The 22,769-nt window shown below is 39.0% G+C and overlaps 1 protein-coding gene across 3 annotated transcripts in view; it reads left to right on the top strand.

Moving 5' to 3' along the window:
- LOC144004974 (disks large homolog 5-like) overlaps positions 1-22,769 on the top strand; it is a 40,233-nt gene that overhangs the window by 10,012 nt on the left and 7,452 nt on the right. Inside the window, exons 3-28 of one of the 3 annotated variants that reach the window (XM_077502735.1) lie at positions 870-1,023; positions 1,608-1,751; positions 4,817-5,000; positions 6,131-6,387; positions 6,460-6,766; positions 7,842-8,072; positions 9,355-9,539; positions 9,643-9,768; positions 10,240-10,372; positions 10,976-11,100; positions 11,195-11,370; positions 12,523-12,626; positions 12,753-12,845; positions 14,030-14,884; positions 15,229-15,352; positions 15,498-15,630; positions 15,691-15,800; positions 16,919-17,002; positions 17,101-17,263; positions 17,449-17,520; positions 18,724-18,886; positions 18,967-19,100; positions 19,162-19,302; positions 20,056-20,239; positions 21,471-21,619; positions 21,777-21,947. In XM_077502735.1, coding sequence (XP_077358861.1) covers positions 870-1,023; positions 1,608-1,751; positions 4,817-5,000; positions 6,131-6,387; positions 6,460-6,766; positions 7,842-8,072; positions 9,355-9,539; positions 9,643-9,768; positions 10,240-10,372; positions 10,976-11,100; positions 11,195-11,370; positions 12,523-12,626; positions 12,753-12,845; positions 14,030-14,884; positions 15,229-15,352; positions 15,498-15,630; positions 15,691-15,800; positions 16,919-17,002; positions 17,101-17,263; positions 17,449-17,520; positions 18,724-18,886; positions 18,967-19,100; positions 19,162-19,302; positions 20,056-20,239; positions 21,471-21,619; positions 21,777-21,947 — 4,702 coding nt within the window. Of the gene's footprint in view, positions 1-854; positions 1,024-1,607; positions 1,752-4,816; positions 5,001-6,130; positions 6,388-6,459; positions 6,767-7,841; positions 8,073-9,354; positions 9,540-9,642; positions 9,769-10,239; positions 10,373-10,975; positions 11,101-11,194; positions 11,371-12,522; positions 12,627-12,752; positions 12,846-14,029; positions 14,885-15,228; positions 15,353-15,497; positions 15,631-15,690; positions 15,801-16,918; positions 17,003-17,100; positions 17,264-17,448; positions 17,521-18,723; positions 18,887-18,966; positions 19,101-19,161; positions 19,303-20,055; positions 20,240-21,470; positions 21,620-21,776; positions 21,948-22,769 lie in introns of all 3 variants that reach the window. The other 2 variants (XM_077502734.1, XM_077502736.1) reach the window with 2 other exon arrangements.

The following is a 22,769-nucleotide window of genomic DNA, read 5'->3' as shown; positions in this document are numbered from 1 at the left end:
CACACAAGGGTCGCGGGGGCTGCTGGCGCCTATCTCAGCTGGCTCTGGGCAGTAGGCAGGGGACACCCTGGACTGGTTGCCAACCAATCGCAGGGCACACAGAGACGAACAACCATCCACACTCACACGCACACCTAGGGACAATTCGGAGCGCCCAATTAACCTGCCATGCATGTCTTTGGAATGTGGGAGGAGACCGGAGTACCCGGAGAAGACCCACGCGGGCACGGGGAGAACATGCAAACTCCACCCAGGAAGGTCCGAGCCTGGACTCGAACCGGAGACCTCAGAACTGGGAAGCGGACGTGCTAACCGAAATTTAGCTCTATTCTAATGCTAATTGCTGCAAAACGGAAACAGATAGAAATGTACTTTCTTTCTTTTTTTTTTCCTGATAAAAGAACAGACTTAATCTTTCTTTTGGTAGGGTCCATATTTTTAGGGCAATAGAACGAATATTTTGTGGGCCTTGCAAAATCAGTCAACATGCAGAGTTAAGTGGGTTCTCTTCCTAACGAAAACATGGCGTACGTAGTGAACTCGACAGTCATGAACTTGCTGGAATCCGCGGCTACATATTAGCCACTGGCCCTTCCCTGTTCGCACTGAGCACATGCTGGTGATTACACAGATGTGAGAGGGATTTACTGACGACACACACACACAGACCTTCCCCCCCCATGACTCAACTGTGCTGACTGAAATAGAAACTGAGCTTTGGTTAATTGCATGAGTTCAGAAAGAATGTTGGATTGTTGGCATGTTTTAGGGTTACCAACTACAAGAAAAAAAAAAAAAAAAAAAAAAAAGTAGGAAACCGGGCGAGGGTCTTTGTTTTGGCTAACTGTTGACAGGTCCGCCCACTCCAGCCTCCTCGCCACCGCTGGTCCACGTGGACGGTCAACGGACGCATGAGAAAATGGAGACGGTCCTGTTCCAGCTCCGCCACGTGACCCGCGAGCGCGACGATCTACGCAAGCGGCTGGCACTCTCCTCGCCCGGCAGCACTTTTGACGACTGCAGGTGCGTCCGTCGCCCACTGTGCACGACGTCACCGCCGTTTTCATCATAGTAAACAAAAGCGGATTTAGCATTTAAAAGCTAAGTAGAACTGGAATTAACATTGTAGAAATGGAAAAAAAAATTGCAATTTATGTTCCATAAAGTCACTGTGAGCCATCAAGACAAAATGAAAAAAATGTCTGTGATGTCGCTCTCTAGGCCACACCCCCTTCAAGGCACGTGTCAACGTACGATTACGCTGCTGTACTAATGCTGTTTTTCATGTGAGACTTTTGACAACACCTCAACAAGCTAGATTTGGAAGCCCGTTGATGACATTTTGCATTGCATGTTAGCATTATTATAGCTTATTGAGGAATAAGCGGTCAAGAAAATGGATTGATGGATGTTAGCATTAAGCTAGCAGACGTTCCTAAGACCAACTTATGTGCTTTGTTTAAATTCACAATTTGCATTTCTCTTTGTTTCTGTTTGTTTGCTCAGTTTTAACATAACATTTTGGAGCTTGTTAAAATTTGAATGCGCTTTCTTCCATGAGCACCGATATTTTTTTTAAAAGTTGCCGTGTGTGTTTGCGTCAACAGGCCCAACTCGAAAGCGGGCCACGACTATGAGCGGCTGAAGCTGCAGTGCATGAAGGCCATGGCCGACCTGCAGTCGCTGCAGAACCAGCACAGCGGCACCCTCAAGAGGTGCGAGGAGGCCGTCAAGAAGGCCGACTTCTACCAGTAAGTGAGCGGCACCAACATGTTTATACTTCCAAACTCATAACATGTTTGTTTGTTTTTTCTGTCTCTCTTAATAGTTTCTTTATTTAAAAAAAAAATTCAATTCTTTTTTTTTTTTTAGTATTTTGTCTTGATTCTTTGTCGCATTTTGAGTTCAAATCTATATATATTTTGACCTCGTCATTAAAATTATTTTTTCTTATTTGAATTTATTCTCTTAGAATGGTACTTTATATTTTTCCAGTATTGCAGCTTTGTAATATTGTGATTCTCATAAATTTATAAAAAAAAATTCTCATATTCCGATTTTATTTCAACAAATCTATTATAAGATTACGACCTGATATTTTCAATTTATTGTCATAAAATTTCAAAAATTTGAATTCCTACTAAAATGTTCTTAATAAATATTTTCACTTTATCAGAGTACAAACCTTTTTTTCCTGAAATGGTCTGACTTTATTTTCATAAAAATACAATTTCACCTTTTTAGAATATCTCAAATTTATTTTCATAAAATTACATATGAATTTTTCTCAATATTTAAATTGCATTTTTCTTCTCCTAATATTTTTTTCACTCATATGGTGACTCTTGTAATATTTTGTCAGAGTTCCATTTTTTTCCCTGAAATGGTCTGACCTTATTCACATAAAATTACGATTTTACCTTTTACAATATCTCAAATTTATTTTCAAAAAGTTACATTTTAATTTCTCTTAACATTTAAATTGCTTTTTTTCCTCCTAATAATTTTTTCATTCATATTGTGACTCTTGTAATATTTTGACTTTATTGTCTAGGGGTGTGAATTGCCTCGTACCTGACGATTCGATTCGTATCACGATTCACAGGTCACGATTCGATTCGATACCGATTAATCCCGATACGAATTTATAAGTCGATTGTTGCGATTTTTTTTCATTCAAATTTAGAAAATACTAATCAGTAAGCTTGTAGAGTGTAAGATTTATATGAAAATGTATTATTTATTTATCTGAAATTTCAGTCTTATAGAGGTTGTAATCTGTTTCATGTTTAAACAGCATTAAAATAAAATATTAAGGCTTAATGTTCCGTTCATATAACATTCTTCCATGCTTAAGGTGTGAATCCTAAAAAAAAAAAAAAAAAAAAAAATCGATTTTGCCTATTATTGAATCGATTCGAGAATCGCGCGATGTAGTATCGCGATATATCGCCGAATCGATTTTTTTTTAACACCCCTATTATTGTCATAAAATTCTATAAACTTTTTTCCTGAAATTTTCTGACTTTGTCATAAAGTTACAATTTTCCATTTTTACATTATCTCAAATTTATTTTCATAAAATTACATCTTAATTTCTTCTAATATTTAAATTGCATTTTTTTCCTCCTATATATTTTTTTCATTCATATTGTGACTCTTGTGTAATATTTTATTGTCATAGAGTTCAAACCTTTTTTCCTGAAATGGTCTGACTTTATCCTCATAAAATTACAATTTTACCTTTTACAATATCTCAAATTTATTTTCATAAAATTGCATCTTAATTTCTCTTAATATTTAAATTGCATTTTTTTCTCCTAATATTTTTTTCCACTCATATTGTGACTCTTGTAATATTTTGACTTTATTCCCAACAATTTATTTGGCTTCATAAAATCCTTTTAATAACAGTTGCATTGTCATTTTGGTGTCGAAGAAGGTTACTTTGTGGGGAGGTTTTGCTTTTTTTTTTTTTTTTTTTTAAAGGCGGCACTTTTTGGGGCGGCTCAGCCTGTGTATTTTTTATTTATTTTTTTTATTCGTAGCAGACTGCACGGAACAGATTTTATTTGTGCGACAGTAATAGGGATGAACTCTTCATCGCCATCCGCAAGCTGCCGAGTGAGTTAAGCCTTAAAAAGCCGTTCCATCAACTTAATTTCATCTTTGTGATAGCGCGAGAGCGAGTCTGCAACCCGGTGAATCCTTTTTTTTTTTTTCTTCTTTTTTTAATTTTCAGTCGACCTTGCAAAGTTTGGAAGTATCGCCCGTCTTGAAGCAGACATGCCAAGTGACGCTCTGTAATTAGCGTCCCGACCCACATACCACAGGCGCAGCATTTGTTGTTGTCGCCTCGACAGGTTAAAGAAAATACAAAAAAGGGAAGCCGGTCCGTTTGTCTCCTCCCGAGCAACATCTGGCCGTGATGCAAACACACAGATGTCAACGGAAGATTATTGTTAAGATTATTGCCGTGCTTAAGCCGCTCCTTCTGGGGGACCGTTTGCAAATGCGCGCAGTCATCATTCACAACAAATCACAACTTTTTATCTCATATTTTTAGATTTTTCTCTCATTGTCAATGTCTTAATTCTCTTAAAATTAGCTAATTTTTTCAGATATTTTTCCCTTTCAAATTCTGACATTATTCCTATAATTCCCCTGTCATATTTTGACTTTATTTATAATTACTTTCCCCCGATAGTATTTCACACTTTATTCTCTTGGAATTGCTGTTTTATTTCATACATTTCAACTTTATTTTCATAAACTTATAACTTTTTTTTTTTTTTTCCCCATTCAAGTTTGACTTGTGATTTTTGTCACATCACAAAGTGAATTTTCCGCCGCGCGATCCAAATTCCACTTTGAAGTGTTGTTGCATAAGACGATCTTTTGACTGTCAACACAATTTGAGTAATTAGCACGGTAATGAGCTCGAAAGGAGAACATCTGGCCTTTTGACAGACTAAAACCGCATGGGCTATTTTTAGTCTGCACAAGTCCTGGGAAAACAATCTTCTCTTCGCTGCTAACCTTTTTTGCTCCTCGAGCCGGTTTGGTGGCGTCTGTGTGCCAAAGGGGCATTATGAAATGAGCAAAGCGCTTTTTAGCCATGTCGATTGGTTAGTGTTAACACATTTGTTTACTGAACAAGGTTGGAACAAAATTCAAGTCACTGTAACTCACAATTTGACCATTTTAATCCACTAATTCTTTCATGTACCACTGGAGCGAGACGACATAGCACATTTTGCGAATCACGTCTCTACATAATTCACACGAATGTTTTGTGATTGAAAAATATTTGCAGCACGCTGCACAGTCGGCTGGCGGGCGAGCACAGCCAGCTGAAGGACGAGCTGGAGTCGGCGAGGCTGGACAACGTGCAGCTACTGCGCGAGCACAACCACGCCAAGCAGACGTGCGAGGAACTGCGCAGGCTGCGTGACAACGACCAGCGGGAGGTCGCCGATATGCGCGTACTGCACCAACAGGTAGATGGCCGTCGCGTAATATCGGTGGCCAATCAAAACGAGGTTGCCTCGCAGGGAAAGTAAAATGTATTTGTTGTTTTGTGCTTACGTTTTCTGTTTTGTACACTTTTACGATTACTGTTTGTTTTATAACTTTATTATGCCTTAATTTTAAAAAAGTTTTTTGTTGTAGCATTTTTAATATCGTAATGTATACATTTAAGTCTGACAAGATACAAAAAAATCTCATAATTTAATTTTCAAAAGTTACACTTTTATTTTCTTGTCTTATTCTCAAGTTGTTTCTTATAATATGTACGGTAGACTCTCCTAAAAATTATTCTTTACTCATAACCTAACAAATTACACATTCTTGTCATGTCAGAAATGTATTCTCAGAAATTGTTTCCTATCATATTTAGTGTTTATTCTCATGGAATTAGTGTTTTATTGTAATATTTTCTTACATATTAAAATTTTTCTATATTCTAAAATTACTACCCTTTTCTTCTGATCATCTTAAAAAAAAATAAAATAAAAAAATAAAAAAATATATATATATATTTTCTCTTGTAGAATTTTGACTTTATTCTGATATATATTTTTTGATTCTCATAAAAATAAATAAAATAAAATAAAAGTTTTTAATGTAATATAGCTATTTTACTTGATTTTGACAGATTTTGCAAGGCCCACACAATTGTCTTCTATTGCTACAAAAACATGGAACCTACCAAAACAAAGATTAGTCTCTTCTTTCATCAGGAAAAAAAATAATAATTCTTTCTGTTTCCGTTTTGCAGCAATTGGCGTTTGAATATGGCAAACTTGAATCATTATTCACAAATCTGTTTAAAACGATGAGGAAAAGAGCTTGGTGCAACATGGGCCTGGTTGATCTCTTATACTCTGCTGCCACCTGCTGGCCGTTTGTGTAATAACTACCATTGCTTCAATCGTTCTCTTCAGTTCAGAGGCTGCAACAAAGTCTTCAGTATGTTCTAGCATAAAAAAGAAAATACGTCTTTGGGACATTTAAGACATTTAAAATAGAACGTATTTAATGTTTTTTGAGCAAATGAGTTATTAATATCTTGAAATTTCTGGTGCTGTTTTCCACACATCATTTGAGTTTGCGTGTTAATTTGTAGGTGATCCGCGAGGGCTCCTCGGACGCCCTGAACAAGCTGTACGACTCGGCCGTGGACAAACTGGAGAGCGTAAGGAGCGACTACGAGGGTCTGCGCAAGCTCTACAACGACAAGATGGCCAACCACAACACCGACCTGAGTCGCCTGGACCACGCAGAGGAGGAGAAGCGGCGCCTCCAGAAGCAGCTGGACGTGCTGATGAAGCAGAGGGACGCCGCCATCCACTACCAGCAGCAGTACTCCTCGTCTATACGGAGGTTCGGGAAGGAAAAAAACCCCCAAAACATTCAAATCACATGTCATGATGATGTCATACGCATGTGTCCCAGGTTGGACCAGCAGGAGCTTTCCAAGGCGGCCGCCCAGAACGTGGAGCTTCAGCGCGAGATGGAGCGGCTGCAGTCGGAGGCCACGCGCTTCAAAACGCAGCAGCTCAAGGCGGCCAAGGAGTGCGACAAGTACAAGGAGGAGCGCGACTCGGTCATCAGCGAGTACCGCCTGATCATGAGCGAGCGCGACCAGGTCATCAAAGAGGTGGAGCGGCTCCAGACCGGGCTGGAGGCGGCCGAGGCCAAGCTGAAGAACACGTCCTCGGAGCGGCGGGTGGCCAACGAGGAGCTGGAGGCCCTCCGGCAGGTAACGCCCGTAGTCGCGTACGTTACTTGTGTTCCCAAGCGGCGGGCCTAGCGAGTGTTTCTTTTTTGCGCAGGCTTCGTTCAATGTTGCAAAGACACTTGCCAGACACTCTCAAACCTTTGTTTAAACCTTTGTCTTGTCGCAGACAAAAATGCTCAAAATTTGATGGCAACAAGAAAAAGTACTTCCCACGACTGGCAGCATCACAAACAGCTGGCGGATCCCCGGTGGGGTCCGACTAGTGTTAAGTTTGTCAATGAAAACTAAACAAAAATCATTTCGTCAACACACATTTTTCACCAGACTAATGCTGCATTCAAGGATAGTCGGAAGTCGGACTTTTCTGAGTTCAAACCGGGAAGTGTGTACGGGAGGGAACGCCCCCCTGAAATCGGAAATTCCACTTGCAAAGTCGGGAAAAAAAAAAAGGACCTCGACTTCACCGACAGACTACAAGTGACGTCACTCTACAATGGTCACCAATTTGGAAACAGACCGTGAATGGTAAAACACAATTTACTTGAGTATAAAACTATGATAGCGTTCTTCATTCATAAATATTCCACATAACTTCACGTAACGCAACGTATGTGACAATATGCTGCTATCTCCCTGCATGAAATTATACGGTCAACGACTGAACTGTATGGAATACTTATATAATAAGATTAAATGACGCAAAATTACGGGACAGTAAGTTTGCTGGAGGTCAAAAATAAGTTTTAAGAACCAAAATAAAAAACAATTTCCCTCCTATCCGCCATTTTGGTTGTTTACTTTTGCCTCAAATGCTTTCAGGTCAGAACTGGGAAAAACCAAGTTGGATATATCCGACTTCCGACCATCCTCAAATGCAGCATTAAACTAAACTAGACTAAAACCCTTAGTAATAAACAATAACTTTGTCTAAATCAGGATGCATTTTCATCGACTAATGAAGACGAGACGAAAATTTACTTCACTTAATAAAAACTAGACTAAAATCTATGGACATTTTACTCCATAAACAAAAACGAGACAAATATTATATTATTATATTTCTCAGTTTGTGCCTTTTTTTTTTTTTTTTTTGAAGGAACTGTCATCGTCGCTGATGGACAGGGACCGGGCGGTCTGCGAGAAGAACGAGCTCCTGGAGAAGTACTGCCACGAGGTGAAGGACAAGGCGGAGGCACAGAAGGAGCTGAGCCAGGCCTGCAAGGACATGGAGACGGTGCGCGAGGAGCGAGACGTGGCCCGCAAGGAGAGGACGGAGGCCATCATCCAGCGGGACCAGCTGCTGCGCGAGTATTACCAGGCCAGACAGGTACGCGCATGCAGACGGCAGATTTATTTACAAATGGACTGATTGATTTTTTTTTTCTCCCTGACGATAATCCTTTCATCACATCTAATATAATAGTCTCTTTTTTTTTTTAAGCTTCTGGCACCCATCCATGTATTATTTTTTTTCTCCCCATCAGAAAATGATCAGTGCACACGGCTTTTCCTTCTCCGGAGGCCAAATAATTAATCCCAACAATAAACTCGGCAGGAATCAGTTCAACCACGGTCTTAATTAATGCGCTCCCTAACTCCCTGTTTATTTTCTCCATGTCGAGCAAGACCACAAGAGAGATTTCTCCTTAATTAAATGATGCCTGACCCACTTTTCAACTGTAGCAAAATTGCCCAAATATATTGCAAGAGAGTTTATGCAAATGCTAATAAATAAATTGTCTTTCTGCAGAGAAATGTTACTATTTTAGAAAATCTAGAAATTATCTAGAAAAGCTTGAAATAGGACATATTTATTCATATATTATTGTTGCTAAATACAAAAAAATGCTACTTGGAATTATAATTATACTACTAATTATAAAGTGGAGCACTGCTATAGTATACCGGCCCGGCCCATGAACAATGAATAATGAAACTCTGCCTATAATTGATGCCCATTATAAACACATTGATAATTTCATTTATTTGTTTAACCCTAAAATATATTTAAAAGGATACTTGACTCATTGAACAATTTTCAGCAGGGAAAAGTTCATATTTTGTCCGGAATGAATTTGATAACTTCATTATTTTTCATGTACAATTAATACCTTTTAAAAAGTATTTTTTCTACTTGCTGTCGACTGATGATGACATCACCTGTGCAGAGGTAGGTAACGGCCAATCATGGCTCACCTGTTTTCTGGGTTTGGTCAGTAAACTGAGCCATGACTGGTCGTTACTTCCCCAGCACAGGTGATGTCATCATCAGTCGACAGCAAGTAGAAAAATCACTTATTAAAGGTATTAATTGTACATGAAAAATGATGACGTTACCACATTATCAGCAAAATACTAACTTTTTCCTGCTGAAAATGGCTCATTGAGTCAAGTATCCCTTTAATAAGCAGGAATAACCCAAGTGTTTTCCAAGAAAAATCAGTTGGCCCAAAATAAATAAATAAATAAATATTGAAAAAGAAAAGAAAATTGCCCCCTTACAACCCACATTTTTGTTTTTAATTATCCTTGTAGGTCGTGTCAAAGGTAACTTTAAATCTGTGCTCAATACTGCCAGCTTAAATTCCCAAATGTTCCCCCCATGCCAGAAACAAGACTCAGCCACTCTGGACATGGAGCGAGCAAACAAGGAGATCGAGATGCTGCGGAAGCAATACGAGGCCATCAGTCAGGAACTGAAGGAGGCCCTGCAGGAGGCCGAGGTGGCTAAGTGTCGACGCGACTGGGCCTTCCAGGAGAGAGATAAGATCGTTGGCGAGAGGGAAAGCGTTCGGTGAGGTCGTCGTTTGATCGTTTTCGAAATGCCCGTGTGTCCTTTTTGATATTTTGCGTCGACTGTGCATACTGACAACAAGTTTGGCAATCCTCCGTTTCAGCACTTTGTGCGACAGCCTGAGACGAGAGCGGGACCGAGCCGTGAGCGACCTGGCCGACGCGCTGAGGAATCTAGACGACACTAGGAAGCAGAAGAACGATGCCGTGCGAGAGCTCAAAGAACTCAAGTGAGTCTTTTTGTTTTTGTTTTTGTGCTTCATGTTCTTGCAGTAGGCGCGAGAGAGGCTCATGTTGTTCGGGGAGCCACAGTCGAGTCTCATACTGGTCCTTTAGTGCCACCTGGTGGTCTGAGATGTATTATTATTTCTCACTTACTCACTTAAAATGTTTGCTTTGTTCTTGTTTTTGTTATCCTATTCTTTACTGTACAACCGATTTCTGTTTCATGTACAGCACTTTGTGTACAGCAATGCCTGTTTTAAACCGCTTTCTAAATAAAGTTTGAGTTGAGATACAAAGAATAGGGGACAGTACTAGATAAGTTTTCAACTGCTTCCTACTCCCTTTGAACATGTTAACTGTCATTAATGTATGTTTCTTTTTTCTTTTAAAGTTATTTTAATTTTTTTCTTTCCATTTGTTTATATGTTCAATAAACAATAAAAAAACAACATGGCGTACACGTTTCTGCTGTGCAGGGAAAAAATGGAGGACCAATTGGAAAAGGAGGCTCGCTTCCGCCAGCTGATGGCTCACAGTTCGCACGATTCCGCCATTGACATGGACTCGGTTGAATGGGAGACGGAAGTTGTGGAGTTTGAGAAGCGCAGGGTAAGTGTGGACCATCTCAATCAATCGACTTTATTTGTATAGCACATTTAAAAAAATCCACAGGGGAACCAAAGTGCTGCACATAAAATAGGAAAATAAAACCAGATAAAATATAAAAGAACATACTGAGAAATCACCAAACACATAAAATAATATAAACAGATTCATGCCAGTTTGCTGCTTGTAAATATCAGTATTACTATGTGCTGAAGGCCAGAGAAAAACAGTATGCTTTTAAACGTGATTTAAAAACCAGGAGTGAAGTGGCCTGTCCAACATATAGTAATAATTGATTCCACAACTTGGGAGCAGCAGTCACGAACGCTCCCGTTTCCGCCTTGTTTTAGGAACTACCAGAAGCAACTGGTCAGCTGATCTTAGTAATCGGGTTGGAATCGGGTTGGGCTGTAAGGGCGAAGCGACTCAGATAAATAGGGAGGTGCAAGATTATTCAAACATTTAAAACAAAAGAAGCTTAAAATTAATTCGATAGTGCACAGGGAGCCAATGCCAATATCTCGGGTTTTAATCCACAGCCGTGGACCAAGTAACGTCGAATTTTGTCTTTGTTTTTTGTTTTTTGTTTTTTGTTTTTTGATGCAGGACATGGATTTCAAAGCACTTGGCTTTGACATTGCAGAAGGGGTAAATGATCCTTATTTACCGGGAGATTGCGGCGTGTTTGTCAGTAAGGTGGACAAAGGAAGTCTAGCAGAAGGCCGATTAAGGTAAACGTCTGGTGACAGCAACCAAAGTATTTTTACTTCACTTCCCACCTCTTCCAAGCAGTGTTGAAATATTTCAGCTCCTTTTTGCATGCAGGGTGAACGACTGGTTGCTGAAGATCAACAACGTGGACCTGACCAGCAAGGACAGGAAGCAGGCCATCAAAGCGGCGCTGAGTGGCGAGGGCGTGATCAACTTGGTGGTCCGCCGCAGGAAGTCGCTGGGGGGACGGGTCGCCACTGCCGTCCAGATAAACCTCGCCGGACACAAAGGTTCCAAAAACAAATCGCTGCGTTTATTATTCGGATGTTCGGATGCAATTTCAGGGTTGAACCGAAAATGCACAACGGCAATGAAATGACATGGTTGCGTCATCTTCCTAAATTCTCTCAAAGGTCTTAGATTGAGTCATGAAATTAATATGGTTTGGAAAAATGGATGGATGAGCTGACTAATATGGAGGACCAAAACTGCCAAAAGTAAAAATAAATGACTAATTAGATAAATGACTAAATAAATAACTTACTAAATAAATCGATAAATAAATGACTAAATAAATAAGAAAATAAATGATTAAATACATTGATAAATAAATGACTAAATAAATAGATAAATGACTAAATAAATGGCTAAATAAATGACTAAATAAATAGATAAATAAATGATTAAAAATTAAAATAAACAGATTTATTTCCGTTTCTATATATTTTTTTTAAATATAATTTTCAGATTATATTTTTTATATCCATTTTTATTTTCACTTTTAGTCATTTATTTATTTAATCATTTATTTATTTTGAATTTTGGCAGTTTTGGTCCTCCATACCCTAAGCAATGTTAGATAGAAATGAATCTGTATGTATCAGTCCATTTTCGCAGAACAAGCTTCTTCGAATATATCAAACTGAGCTCTTTTCACGCATTATTTTCGAAAAAAACAAAAAAACATCTGTACTTTCAATCTTGAGGTGACATCATGCAGAGCGGTTCCCACTGATTGAGTTTTGCCAATTCTAAGACCGTTGAATGTTCAACGACAGCTAATAGATTTGTTTTCAAGCTATTTACAATATATTAAGTAATCGAAATTTGCAAAAAAAATACAAATAAAAAAACTAACGACCGAAGAGGCGCATTAATTTGTGGGAAATAAAAAAAATGGAGACCATATTTAACATTGGAAGCCACTGCAACATGCACAATTTAAAAATGAACACTTAAAAAAGAAAATGTGTACATTCATAGCAACTAAATAAATATTTGTATACAAACATTTCTTAAAGAGTTGATGCAAATGAAACTTCAGCCAAATGCATGCTCTCTCTACCTTTTTTTTTTTTTTTTTTTTTTTTTTTTTTTTTTTTTGTGACAAGTGAAAGTTAAGTTTTCACAAGCAATGAAGTGACTTGTCATTGTGTTCTCAGACTGTGGCATCTGTCTGGAAAGCGGCGTCTTTGTGGCTTCGCTGGCGCCCGGCAGTCCCGCGGTCCGAGACAATGCTCTCACAGTCGGGGACAGGCTGTTAGCTGTGAGTATGTGCTGCCTCCTGCACCCCCTACAACATACCATCTGATATTCACTCGAAGAGAGGAAAAACCCCCAAAAACAAACATAAAAAAAACCTTAATCCTGCTTTTGTTTTCGCTCATTTCAGATTAACGGCATCCCGCTCGATAACAAGTCGCTGCCCGAGTGTGACACTCTGCTGAGGACGTGCCGCGAGTCGCTAAGCATCTCCCTCGCAAAGGTGACAACTGCACACATTAAAAAAAAAATATATATATATATATTTTTTTTTTCTTCAGTCAAAACTCTGTGGAACTTATAACTAAAGTGAGGTGCGCACTGCGCAATATTCGTTGAAAACTCACAATTTGCCTTTTTTAATTTTTTTATTTTTTATTTTTTATTTTTTTGCCCATAGCAGTCACACACTTTATTTGGCTCCCTCTGGTGGCTTCTTTGTGTCAATGCACTGCTGAAGTGAGTTGAGAGAGCAGCTTAAACCAAAAAGTGGACCCCAATAATACAGGGTGATTGAAAAAGAATGACCCTATTTCATGATCAAATATTCTATGAAGGAAATATAGCAAAAAATAACACTTATAATAAAAGTATCCTACTAACAGTCAAGTTTTATTTCACATGTTACAAGTGTTCAATATGGCCTCCCCTTGCAGCACGAACATCAATACGATATGAGAATTCTTCCCAAACACGTTGAAGCACATCGGGATCAATTGAATTGATCGCTGTTGTTATTCCATGTTTTGAAGTTATCCAGGTCAGTTAGTAATGGCGGAACAAACACTTTATCTTTTACAAACCCCCAGACTCACAGACTATGAGGCCAGGAGATCTAGGAGGCCAAGCACAAAGAGCATTTTTAATAATTATTTTTTTTTTTTTTTTTGCTTGAGTCTGTCAGTGTGACAATTAGAGAAAACATGGCAAAGCTGATCTTTCAAACACCCACTCCCCGCCTGGTTGATTTTCTTTGCTTTGCTGGCCGGTTTTGTAATTACTACCATTTCTTCAACCGTTCTTTGCAGTTGAGAGGCTGCATCAAAGCCTTCTGTATGCTCTAGCATAAAAAAACAAAAAAAACAAAAAAAAACAAAAAAAATGTATAAATACGTCTTTGGACACTTGAAACATTTAAAATAAAACATATTTATACGTTTTTTTGGCAACAAATGAGTTTGAAATTATGAGAGTATGTTTTCCTGCCACATTTTCAATTAATTGTTTTTCTTTAATTTCAAATGGTTTTATGATTGGAGGAAGCCAAACTAAAAATTCGGATCAATATTCATCCAGCTGGGGAAATTTCACGAATGTGAAACTACAATTATGTGCGGGTCGCTATATATTCAGGACATTTTTGAAAAGGATGTTAAAAACCTGTGTTTCTGACCTGTTTGTATGCAGTTCCTGCCACAGAGCTCCTCTGGCCAGAGTTTATACGAAAGCCTGAGGGACGCTGAGAAAGTCTGCAAAATCTCCCGGAGCTCCAAGCACAACTGCTGCACGCAGGCCGACGGCGGCGAGACGATGCGCCGCGTTAGCGGCGACGACGAATTGCGCGGTGACGCTGGCCTTCGTTGTCACCACGCTCCCGGCGACGCCATGCACTCCCGCAGCCCTTCGGAACCCCTGGCGGAGTTCAACTACAGGAGGCGGGACTTCCACCGGCGGCCGTTCACCTTCACGCCGGCGCTCAGCGAGCGCGCCGCTCCCTCGGGGAAGCCCGGCGGCGGCACGTGGCCCAAAGTCATCGCGGGAACGTCCGTCCCAGAGTGCGCGCAACTTTCCATCTATAAGCGAGCCAAGCAGCGCAAGTCCATCTTCGACATGAACACGTTCAGGAGGCCGGAAGCGCCTCAGAAACTAGACTACATGTCGCTTGCTCAGCAGCCCAAACACTCGCCGCAGAGCTCGGCAGGGGCCGAGTCCTCGCAAGCTCCGCCCACCCCGCCGGCCAGGAGCGACTCGTTCAGGTTCAAGCACTCGCAGCAGAACAGCTCGGCGTCCGACTCCACCATCCCGGCGGCCTCTCCGAGCCGCGGGAGCAGTCCCGTTATGGAAGGCGAAGGCAGCAAGCAGCTCTACTGCTCGGCCGAAGCTTCGCAACGAGAATCCGACGCGCTTGCAGACCACGTCGACGACGACTGCGACGGCGGGAGTCAACACCGGGAGCCGGAGAAGAGACGGTCCCGGCCCAAATCGGCACCGGCGCTGCGGCGGAAGGCGACGACGCCCTTGCATATCCCGGTTCCAATTCCGGTATGTAACAAATAGAAGACACGTTCTGTTTCATGTACTGTGTTCCCTCGTTTATCGCTGGTTCATCTTTCGCGACCTCGCTGTTTCGTGGATTTTTTTGCAGCGTACTTTTTGGTTTGTTTATTTTCCTTATCTCTCGAACCCTACATCCGACCGGGGACATACGGGCATTTGCGGATTCTCCTCAACAAGACAGAAAAGTAATTTTAAGCAAAGGAAAATAGGATTGAAAAGAGAAATCTGAAAATGTAAAATTATAAGGTACATATCTACTTTTAGCTCACCCTTGTAAATAGTCCAAATGTCTCAATGAAATGTTCCATTTGATATTTTTCCCCATCCAGGTTCACAGTTTCTCCAAAGACGAGCACTCCCCCGAGCCGATGGATTTGTTGCGCTTTTCCCCCATGCGAAATAATCGCTACAGCATTCACTTCACGCCTCCAAGCTACAACAACGCCGTGGCACGTAAGTCAGCAAAAACGCCAGTCCGCCGTCTTGTTTTAATCTGAGACGTACCTTTTCGCCATGATGTCACATGAAAAACAAAAAACAAAACTCCAGTTGAAGAAAGCTGTACAGCATCTGAACAGACAAGACGGTGTCTTTTCAGACCCGGCGCCGCGAGGTGTAACTCCGTCTGTGATGAGGAACGCCGGCTATCCCGCCTGGAGTCATGAGACGCATGAGACCAGCAACTGCCCCGCGGGGCCTAGTTCCAGCGTCCGCACGCATTTACACGCAAGGTGAGAAACATTTCATAAGTGGATGAAATCATTGAGTTTTGACCCATTGCACATTTTTAGCCCGCAGTGTCACGGTCGCCACAGTGTGGACCTCAACCACACGCTCGCTGGGGACGAGACCAACCGAACGCCTCACGGCACCAACTCCCTCCCCTCCAGCGCCAGACTGGGTATGGGTACACACTATATACACAATAGTCCTGCATCACAACTCGTGAAAAATTATTTATCCACTTGTAGTGGCCCGTACAAATTTTTTGTTTACTGTGTTGATTTGCAGAAAATGGAGTACAAAAAAATGGAGTACAAAAAAAGCTACCGTAGGTGTCCGTTAGATTCATAAGACACTAAATTGTCTGTAGGTGTTTGTGCATTTGTGAATGATTGATTGGCTATAAAAAAAAAATATACATTCATAAAAATGTAAATTTTTGCACAAAACGGAAAAATGGTCAGAGTACAAAAAAAGCTACAGTAAAGTTTTTATTTATTTATTTTTTAATGATGCTCGTTAGCTTCATAAGACTCTAAAATTAAAATAAGTGTTTGTGCATTTGTGAATAATTGGCTATATAAAATATAAATTAATATAAATGGTTGGAGTACCAAAAAAAAAAAAGCCTACAGTATTTTTATTTATTTTATTTAATTTTTTTAATGATGCTCGTTAGCTTCATAACTCTGAAATTAAAATAAGTGTTTGTGCATTTGTGAATAATTGGCTATATAAAATATAAAATAATAAAAATGGTCGGAGTAGCAAAAAAAAAAAAAACCTACAGTATTTTTATTTATTTTATTTTATTTTTTAATGATGCTCGTTAGCTTCATAACTCTGAAATTAAAATAAGTGTTTGTGCAATTGTGAATAATTGGCTATATAAGATATAAATTAATAAAAATGGTCGGAGTACCAAAAACCCCCCAAAAAAACCACCCTACAGTATTATTTATTTATTTTTTTAAATGATACTCGTTAGCTTCATAAGACTCTAAATTGTCTGTACGCTTTTGTGAATAATTGGCTATATAAAATAGAAATTCATAAAAATGTTAATTTTTGCACAAAATGAAAGTATATAATAAAACATCATCACTCTTGAAACTTTGCTGTAAACGTCAGTTTTACAGATGTCACATCATTTTAGGATGGTAAATATTATAAATCCCCGTCAAAAAGAATGACAGCTTCCATATAGCACCAGTTGTTGATTTGCTATTCATGTTTATTAGCATTTATTATGGTGAAAACTTTGATTAGAATTGTTCTTTTCTGCTTTTTTTTAAGTCTCCCTGAGTACGTTGCAGTTCCGTGCCGAGCGCATCCGGATTCCGCCGACTCGTTATCCGTGCTCCATTGGATCCGATAGAGGTAACGTGTGTGTTTACAAACTTGTTTTTCCACGTGATCAACACGGTCATTAAAAAAAAAAAAAAAAAAAAGAAGTCGTCTGGTTTGTGCACCTCCAGGCTCGCGCTCCCATTCCGAGTGCAGCTCACCGACAACGCCACCCAAGTCCCCCGTCGGCCTGGACGCATCGTCCTTTGCCAGCAGCCAATCGGCGAGCTCCATCTCCACGCAGCTCAGGATCTCCGTCGCCCGCACGCCGGCCGCTGACGGCCGCAAGGACGGGTAAGGCGGCTCCCTCCCTCGCCATTTCTCCCCACTTTCAAACTTGATGAAGTGCCTCGTAAAAGCGGGAAACTACAAATCCTCGCATGATAGCTGTGCGTCTTTTCCGTTTTCCTCTCATTTAAAACTGCTGTCACTCCTTTCCTTCCCTTTTTTCCTCTTTCTCCTGGTCTGCCTGCTTTCAGATTTGTCTCTAATCGCTTTGTCAGACATCAGCTGGCTGCTAGGCACAAGTTCCTCTCTTTGAGATGCTTGAGGTTTGTTTCTTGTTGCTAAGCCACCTTTTCAGCATGTCTGTAAAAAGGTGGCAGAAAAATGAGGCACTACTGCGGACCTAAACTAAAAACAGTTTTTTTCTGCAAAGATGTTCAAAGGTTCAAAGAGCGTATCTGCGCTATCAACAAAAGAGTCCAAAAATTAGCTAGTTTCTTAATTATCTTAACTATGTTGGTGTTTTATATTAGATGAATTGAACTGACCGTCATGTCCTTGGATGAGAATTATGTCATGTTCAAGACTGCTGGCAAGTCAGAAATCTGGGGGGGGGGGCAATATTTGGATACTTTAATCATATATATATATTTTTTTTTAATCGAAGTTGGCTAATCCTTTCTCCATTATGGATAGAGGAATAAATACTGTGAAGCGGCAGTAAAACAGGCCAAAATGCAGCTGTCAATCATGGTAATTTTAGTTAACTAAAACTAACGAAAAATCTAAAATTAAAAAAACAGTTTCGTTAACAAAATAAAATAAAAACGAAAGTGCATTTTAAAAAACGAAAACTAACTGAAACTACTTTTTATGTTTACAAGACTAACTAATTATAGCAAACATGTCCTTTGTTTTAGTCTTTGGCCATTAATTTAATGCATGAGCCTTTGGGGATGATTTTAAGTAGACATATTTTGATATTTAACCGGAATAAGGATGTTTGAAAGTGTCACACAGAAGTGACGTAATTTAGCAGCAGCCAAAGGAAAAGTACCTTCAGATGGTGTTGCTCCCATGGTGTTTTTTTGTTTTTAATATTACGCACAAGTAATACACATTAAAAAAAAACAACTAAAACTAAGTATTTATTAAATAACTAAAACTTAAAAAAAAATAACAGACCCACCCTGAAAACGAATTAAAACTAACTAAATTTATAAAACAAAACTCAAAATGAAATAATTACCGGGAACTAAAATGAAAAATTCCAAAACTATCCTAACCCTGATGACCTGAGATGAGAATTGTCATGTTCAAGTCAGAAATCTGGACATATAAAAATTATTTGGCTACTGTCATCATATTTTTATCAAAGTTGGCTAACTCTCCTTCTCCATTATGGAGGGGGAAAAAAAATACTGTGGAGCGGCATTTAAACAGACCAAAATGCAGCTGTCAGTGGGTCAACATGCTGGTTTCTAAATCATGAGTTGACCATGTCTCCTCTCCCCGTTTTTCCCTGCCAGGCCGTATTTGGAGGAGCCGCGGAACGTGACGGTGAAGAAAGGAAGCGAGCCACTGGGTATCTCCATCGTGAGCGGCGGGAACGGCGGCGTGTTTGTGTCCAAAGTGACTGCGGGAAGCATCGCTCACCAAGCTCATTTGGAGTACGGAGATCAGCTCTTAGAGGTAAAGGGGGAAAAAAAAAAAAAAAAGGGGCAATCTTGTTGATTTGGTAGATGGTGTGACAAATTTCCCGCCATCTCCAGTTCAATGGGATCAACCTGCGCAATGCCAACGAGCAGCAGGCGCGTTTGGTGATTGGGCAGCAGTGCGACACGGTCACCATTTTGGCTCAGTATAACCCGCACATGTTCCAGCTGGGCAATCACTCTCGATCCAGGTAACCGGCACCAAAAGCCGCCATGGAAGCCACTTTCCGCTCAACATTTCTTCTTCATCAGCTCTCGCATGGAGTCCATCGGCGCCAGTAGCACCCCGGACGAGCGCTCCGTGGGTGACGCCCTCAGCGAGCAGGACGAGGGCACCGTCACGCCCCCGTCCAAGCGGACCTCCCCTGTCAGCAGCCCTTACAGCTCCTTTCGGTACCGCTCGAGCACGTTTTGTCATTTGCGTGGTTTCCACTCACTTTTGAGGTTGACTTGTGCAACTTTACTTTATTTATTAATTTTTTAATTACATTTTTATTTTGTTTAATTTTTAATTAATTTATTTATCTGTTTTAGTTTTTTTAGTTAATTTTTTTCTTGTACACGTTTGAGGTTGACTTTTGCAATTTTAGTTTATTAATAGCTTTTTTTATTTTTAAGTTTGTTTTTTAATTTACTTTTATTTTTTTAATTTATTCATTTATTAATTAATTTGTTTGTTTTAAATTTTTTTCTTGTGTACTGTTGAGGGTGACTAAACTTGTGCATTTTTAGTTCATTTATGAATTAATAATTAACTTTTATTTTTTTAATTTTTTATTTTTTATTTTATTTTTTATTTATTTATTAATTTTAGTTTATTTTTCATTTTTTCTTGTGCACTTTTGAGGTTCACTTGTGCAATTTTAGTTTATTTATTAATTAATAATTAACTTAATTTGTTTAATTATTTTTTTAATTAATTTATTTATTTATTACATAATTTTAGTTTATTTTTAGTTAACTTTTTTCTTGTGCACTTGTGAGTTTGACTTCTGCAATTTTAATTAATTAATATTTTTTTTATTTTAAATTTTAATTATTTTTAGTTTATCTTTCGCTAATTTTTTTCTTGCGCACTTTTGAGGTTAACTTGTACAATTTTGGATAGTGAAATCAAATCACAACGTTGTCGCGTTGCCCGTCCAGGCCGCCCGTTGCCGGCTTGCGTCGCACGGCGGAGCCGCGTCAGGTGAGGCTGAAGAGGATCCCAGCGGAGCTCGGAGTCCAGATCTGCGGGGGCAACTTGTACGGTGTCTTTGTGGAGAGTCTGGATGAGGACAGTCCTGCAAAAACTCCCGATGGCCTTCTGCCTGGAGACCTGATACTCGAGGTATCGGCCGTCTATATTAGCTACGATGCTACCTTGACTTAAGAGTAGCCCGACTTGCAAGTTTCTCCAGTTACAAGCAGGGTTATTATAGTTTTTTATTTTATTTTTTATTTTAGTCAATTTTTATTTTGTTTAGAGGGTTTTTTTTGTTTGTTTTTGGGTGGTTTTATTAGTTGTAATTATTTAATAAATGCTTCGTTTTAGTTTGTTAGTTTTATTTATTTATTTATTTATTTATTTATTTTTAAATAAAGCTGTATTACTTTTCTGTGTGACACACTTTCAAATTTACTTTTTTTCTGGTTAATATCAAAATAAATTACCTAAAATCACATTTAAAATCATTCCCAAAGGAAAATTAATAATTACATTAATTACCAAAGACTAAAAGGATATTTTTGCTAAAATTTAAATTAGTTTTAGTATAGTTTCAGTTAGTTTAATTTATAAAAACCTTGGTTTGTAACCTTGGTTACAAATCATGGGTTGACCATGTTTTTTGTTTTGTTTTTTTTTGCAAGCTAAAATGTGACTTTTTCTCATCATGTTTTGACTTATGCAGTTGCTGAACAACTCCTCCAAAAAAGTTGCTATATTAAGTGCTTACTTCAGTAGATTGCCAATCCAGATAACTGTAAAACAAAACATTAAAAAATAAAAAAATAAAATTACATACTGCATAACTTTGTCAAATGGAAATCTGATATCATCATGCTCATGCAAAATGCTACAGACGGGTGTGATAGAATTTGACATGGTGTCTACTATTTGAATCAAATATCACAAAATCTTTGTGTATTATGTGCCAAGTGTGGATTATGGCGCTTCCTGGTGGCCAAAAAATGCACAGCAGAAGGAGCGGCACAATGTCCATTGCCAAAACGGTTTCATTCTTCACATTCAATTGAATTATTGCTGTGTTTTATACACTAAAATACTATGATGTGCTATTAAAAAAAAAAAAAAAAAAAAAAAACACGACGTAACAAAAATGTATTAGAGGGCTTTAACAAATGAATGGCATTTCAGTAAAGGCCAAATTGATTTGACCAATGGACTGAAATTCCATTTAGAAGCAGAAAATGTTTGGGGTGGGAATTCACGTAATTGATGTGCTTGGTTATGCTTTGTATTGCACCTTCTTTTACTGCAAATGATGACTAACTCCACATTGACCCACTTCTCTTGTGTTTGGCCAACTGACTCATCTTGTTTTTGTTTTTGCCACCAGTACAACGGCGTCAGCATGAAGAACAAAACCAAAGAGGAGGCTTACCTGGAATTGTTAAAACCCGCCGAAAGCGTCACCTTCAAGGTGCAAAACTGTGTGGATGAACTCGCAGCCGTCAGAGCGATACCCGGAGACGGATTTTTCATCAGGTATACCAGTTTGTTTTTTTGTTTCTTTTGTCCCCCTTCCACCGTGTTCTGAATAATAAACACTGAAATGACACGAAAACACAAACAGTTTTGCAGCAAATATTTCCGCATTCTCCTGCCGGACTGTAACTTTTTTTGTTGAACGTTGTCTTACCAGGTCGCTGTATGAAAGGGTGGCCGACGGCGAGCAGGAATTGAGCTTCAAGAAGGACGACATCCTCTACGTGGACGACACGCTGCCCAACGGCAACTTCGGCTACTGGACGGCGTGGCACCTGGACGAAAGGGCGCAGAAGTTGGAGAAAGGACAAATTCCCAGCAAATTCATGTCAGTACAAAAAAAAAAATAATAATCCAATCATCAGTCATTCATAAAATTCTCTTTTTCCCATGAATTTACAAGAGAATAGATTATTTGACTCATTGAGCAATTTTCATCAGTAAAATGTTAATATTTTGTCGATAATTAATGCGGTCACTTCATCATTTTTCATGTACAATTAATACCCTTAAAAAGTAATTTTTCTACTTGCTGTCGACTGATTATGACATCACCTGTGCTGAGGAAGTAACTAACGACCAATCATAGCTCAATTTACTGATCGAACCCAGAAAACAGGTGAGCCACAATTGGCTGTTTCCTACTTCCTCAGCACAGGTGATGTCATCATCTGTCAACAGGAAGTAGAAAAAAATACTTTTTAAAGGTATGCATTGTACATGGAAAAATAATGAAGTTATCCAATTCATTCTGGACAAAATATTTACTTTTCACTCCTGAAAATTGTTCAATGAGTCAAGTGACCCTTTAAGACACTTCACAATCTTTTGAATTTATATTTACAAGTATTGGATTAGAATTATGAAAATATTTTCATTTCATCCTTGCTGATACAAATCGTCGCTGCTATGTGTAAAACATTTGTCCATTTTGTTTCTCCATTTTTTGTTTTTATGAGTGGTTCAGAAAATGGATGTTTTTGAGATGAAGCTGAATGCAGCGTAAAAATATAAATTAAAAAAAAAAAAGAAAATGCATTTTTATGTTTTTTATGTTTTGGGGATGAAACTGAATGCAGACATCCCCAAAACATAAATAAATAAAATACATTTTTATGTTATGGGGATGAAACTGAATGCGGACATCCCA

This window comes from Festucalex cinctus, chromosome 17 (genome assembly GCF_051991245.1).
Source record: "Festucalex cinctus isolate MCC-2025b chromosome 17, RoL_Fcin_1.0, whole genome shotgun sequence".
In the NCBI taxonomy this organism is placed as follows: domain Eukaryota; kingdom Metazoa; phylum Chordata; class Actinopteri; order Syngnathiformes; family Syngnathidae; genus Festucalex; species Festucalex cinctus.
This window is presented reverse-complemented; position numbering and strand designations above follow the sequence as displayed.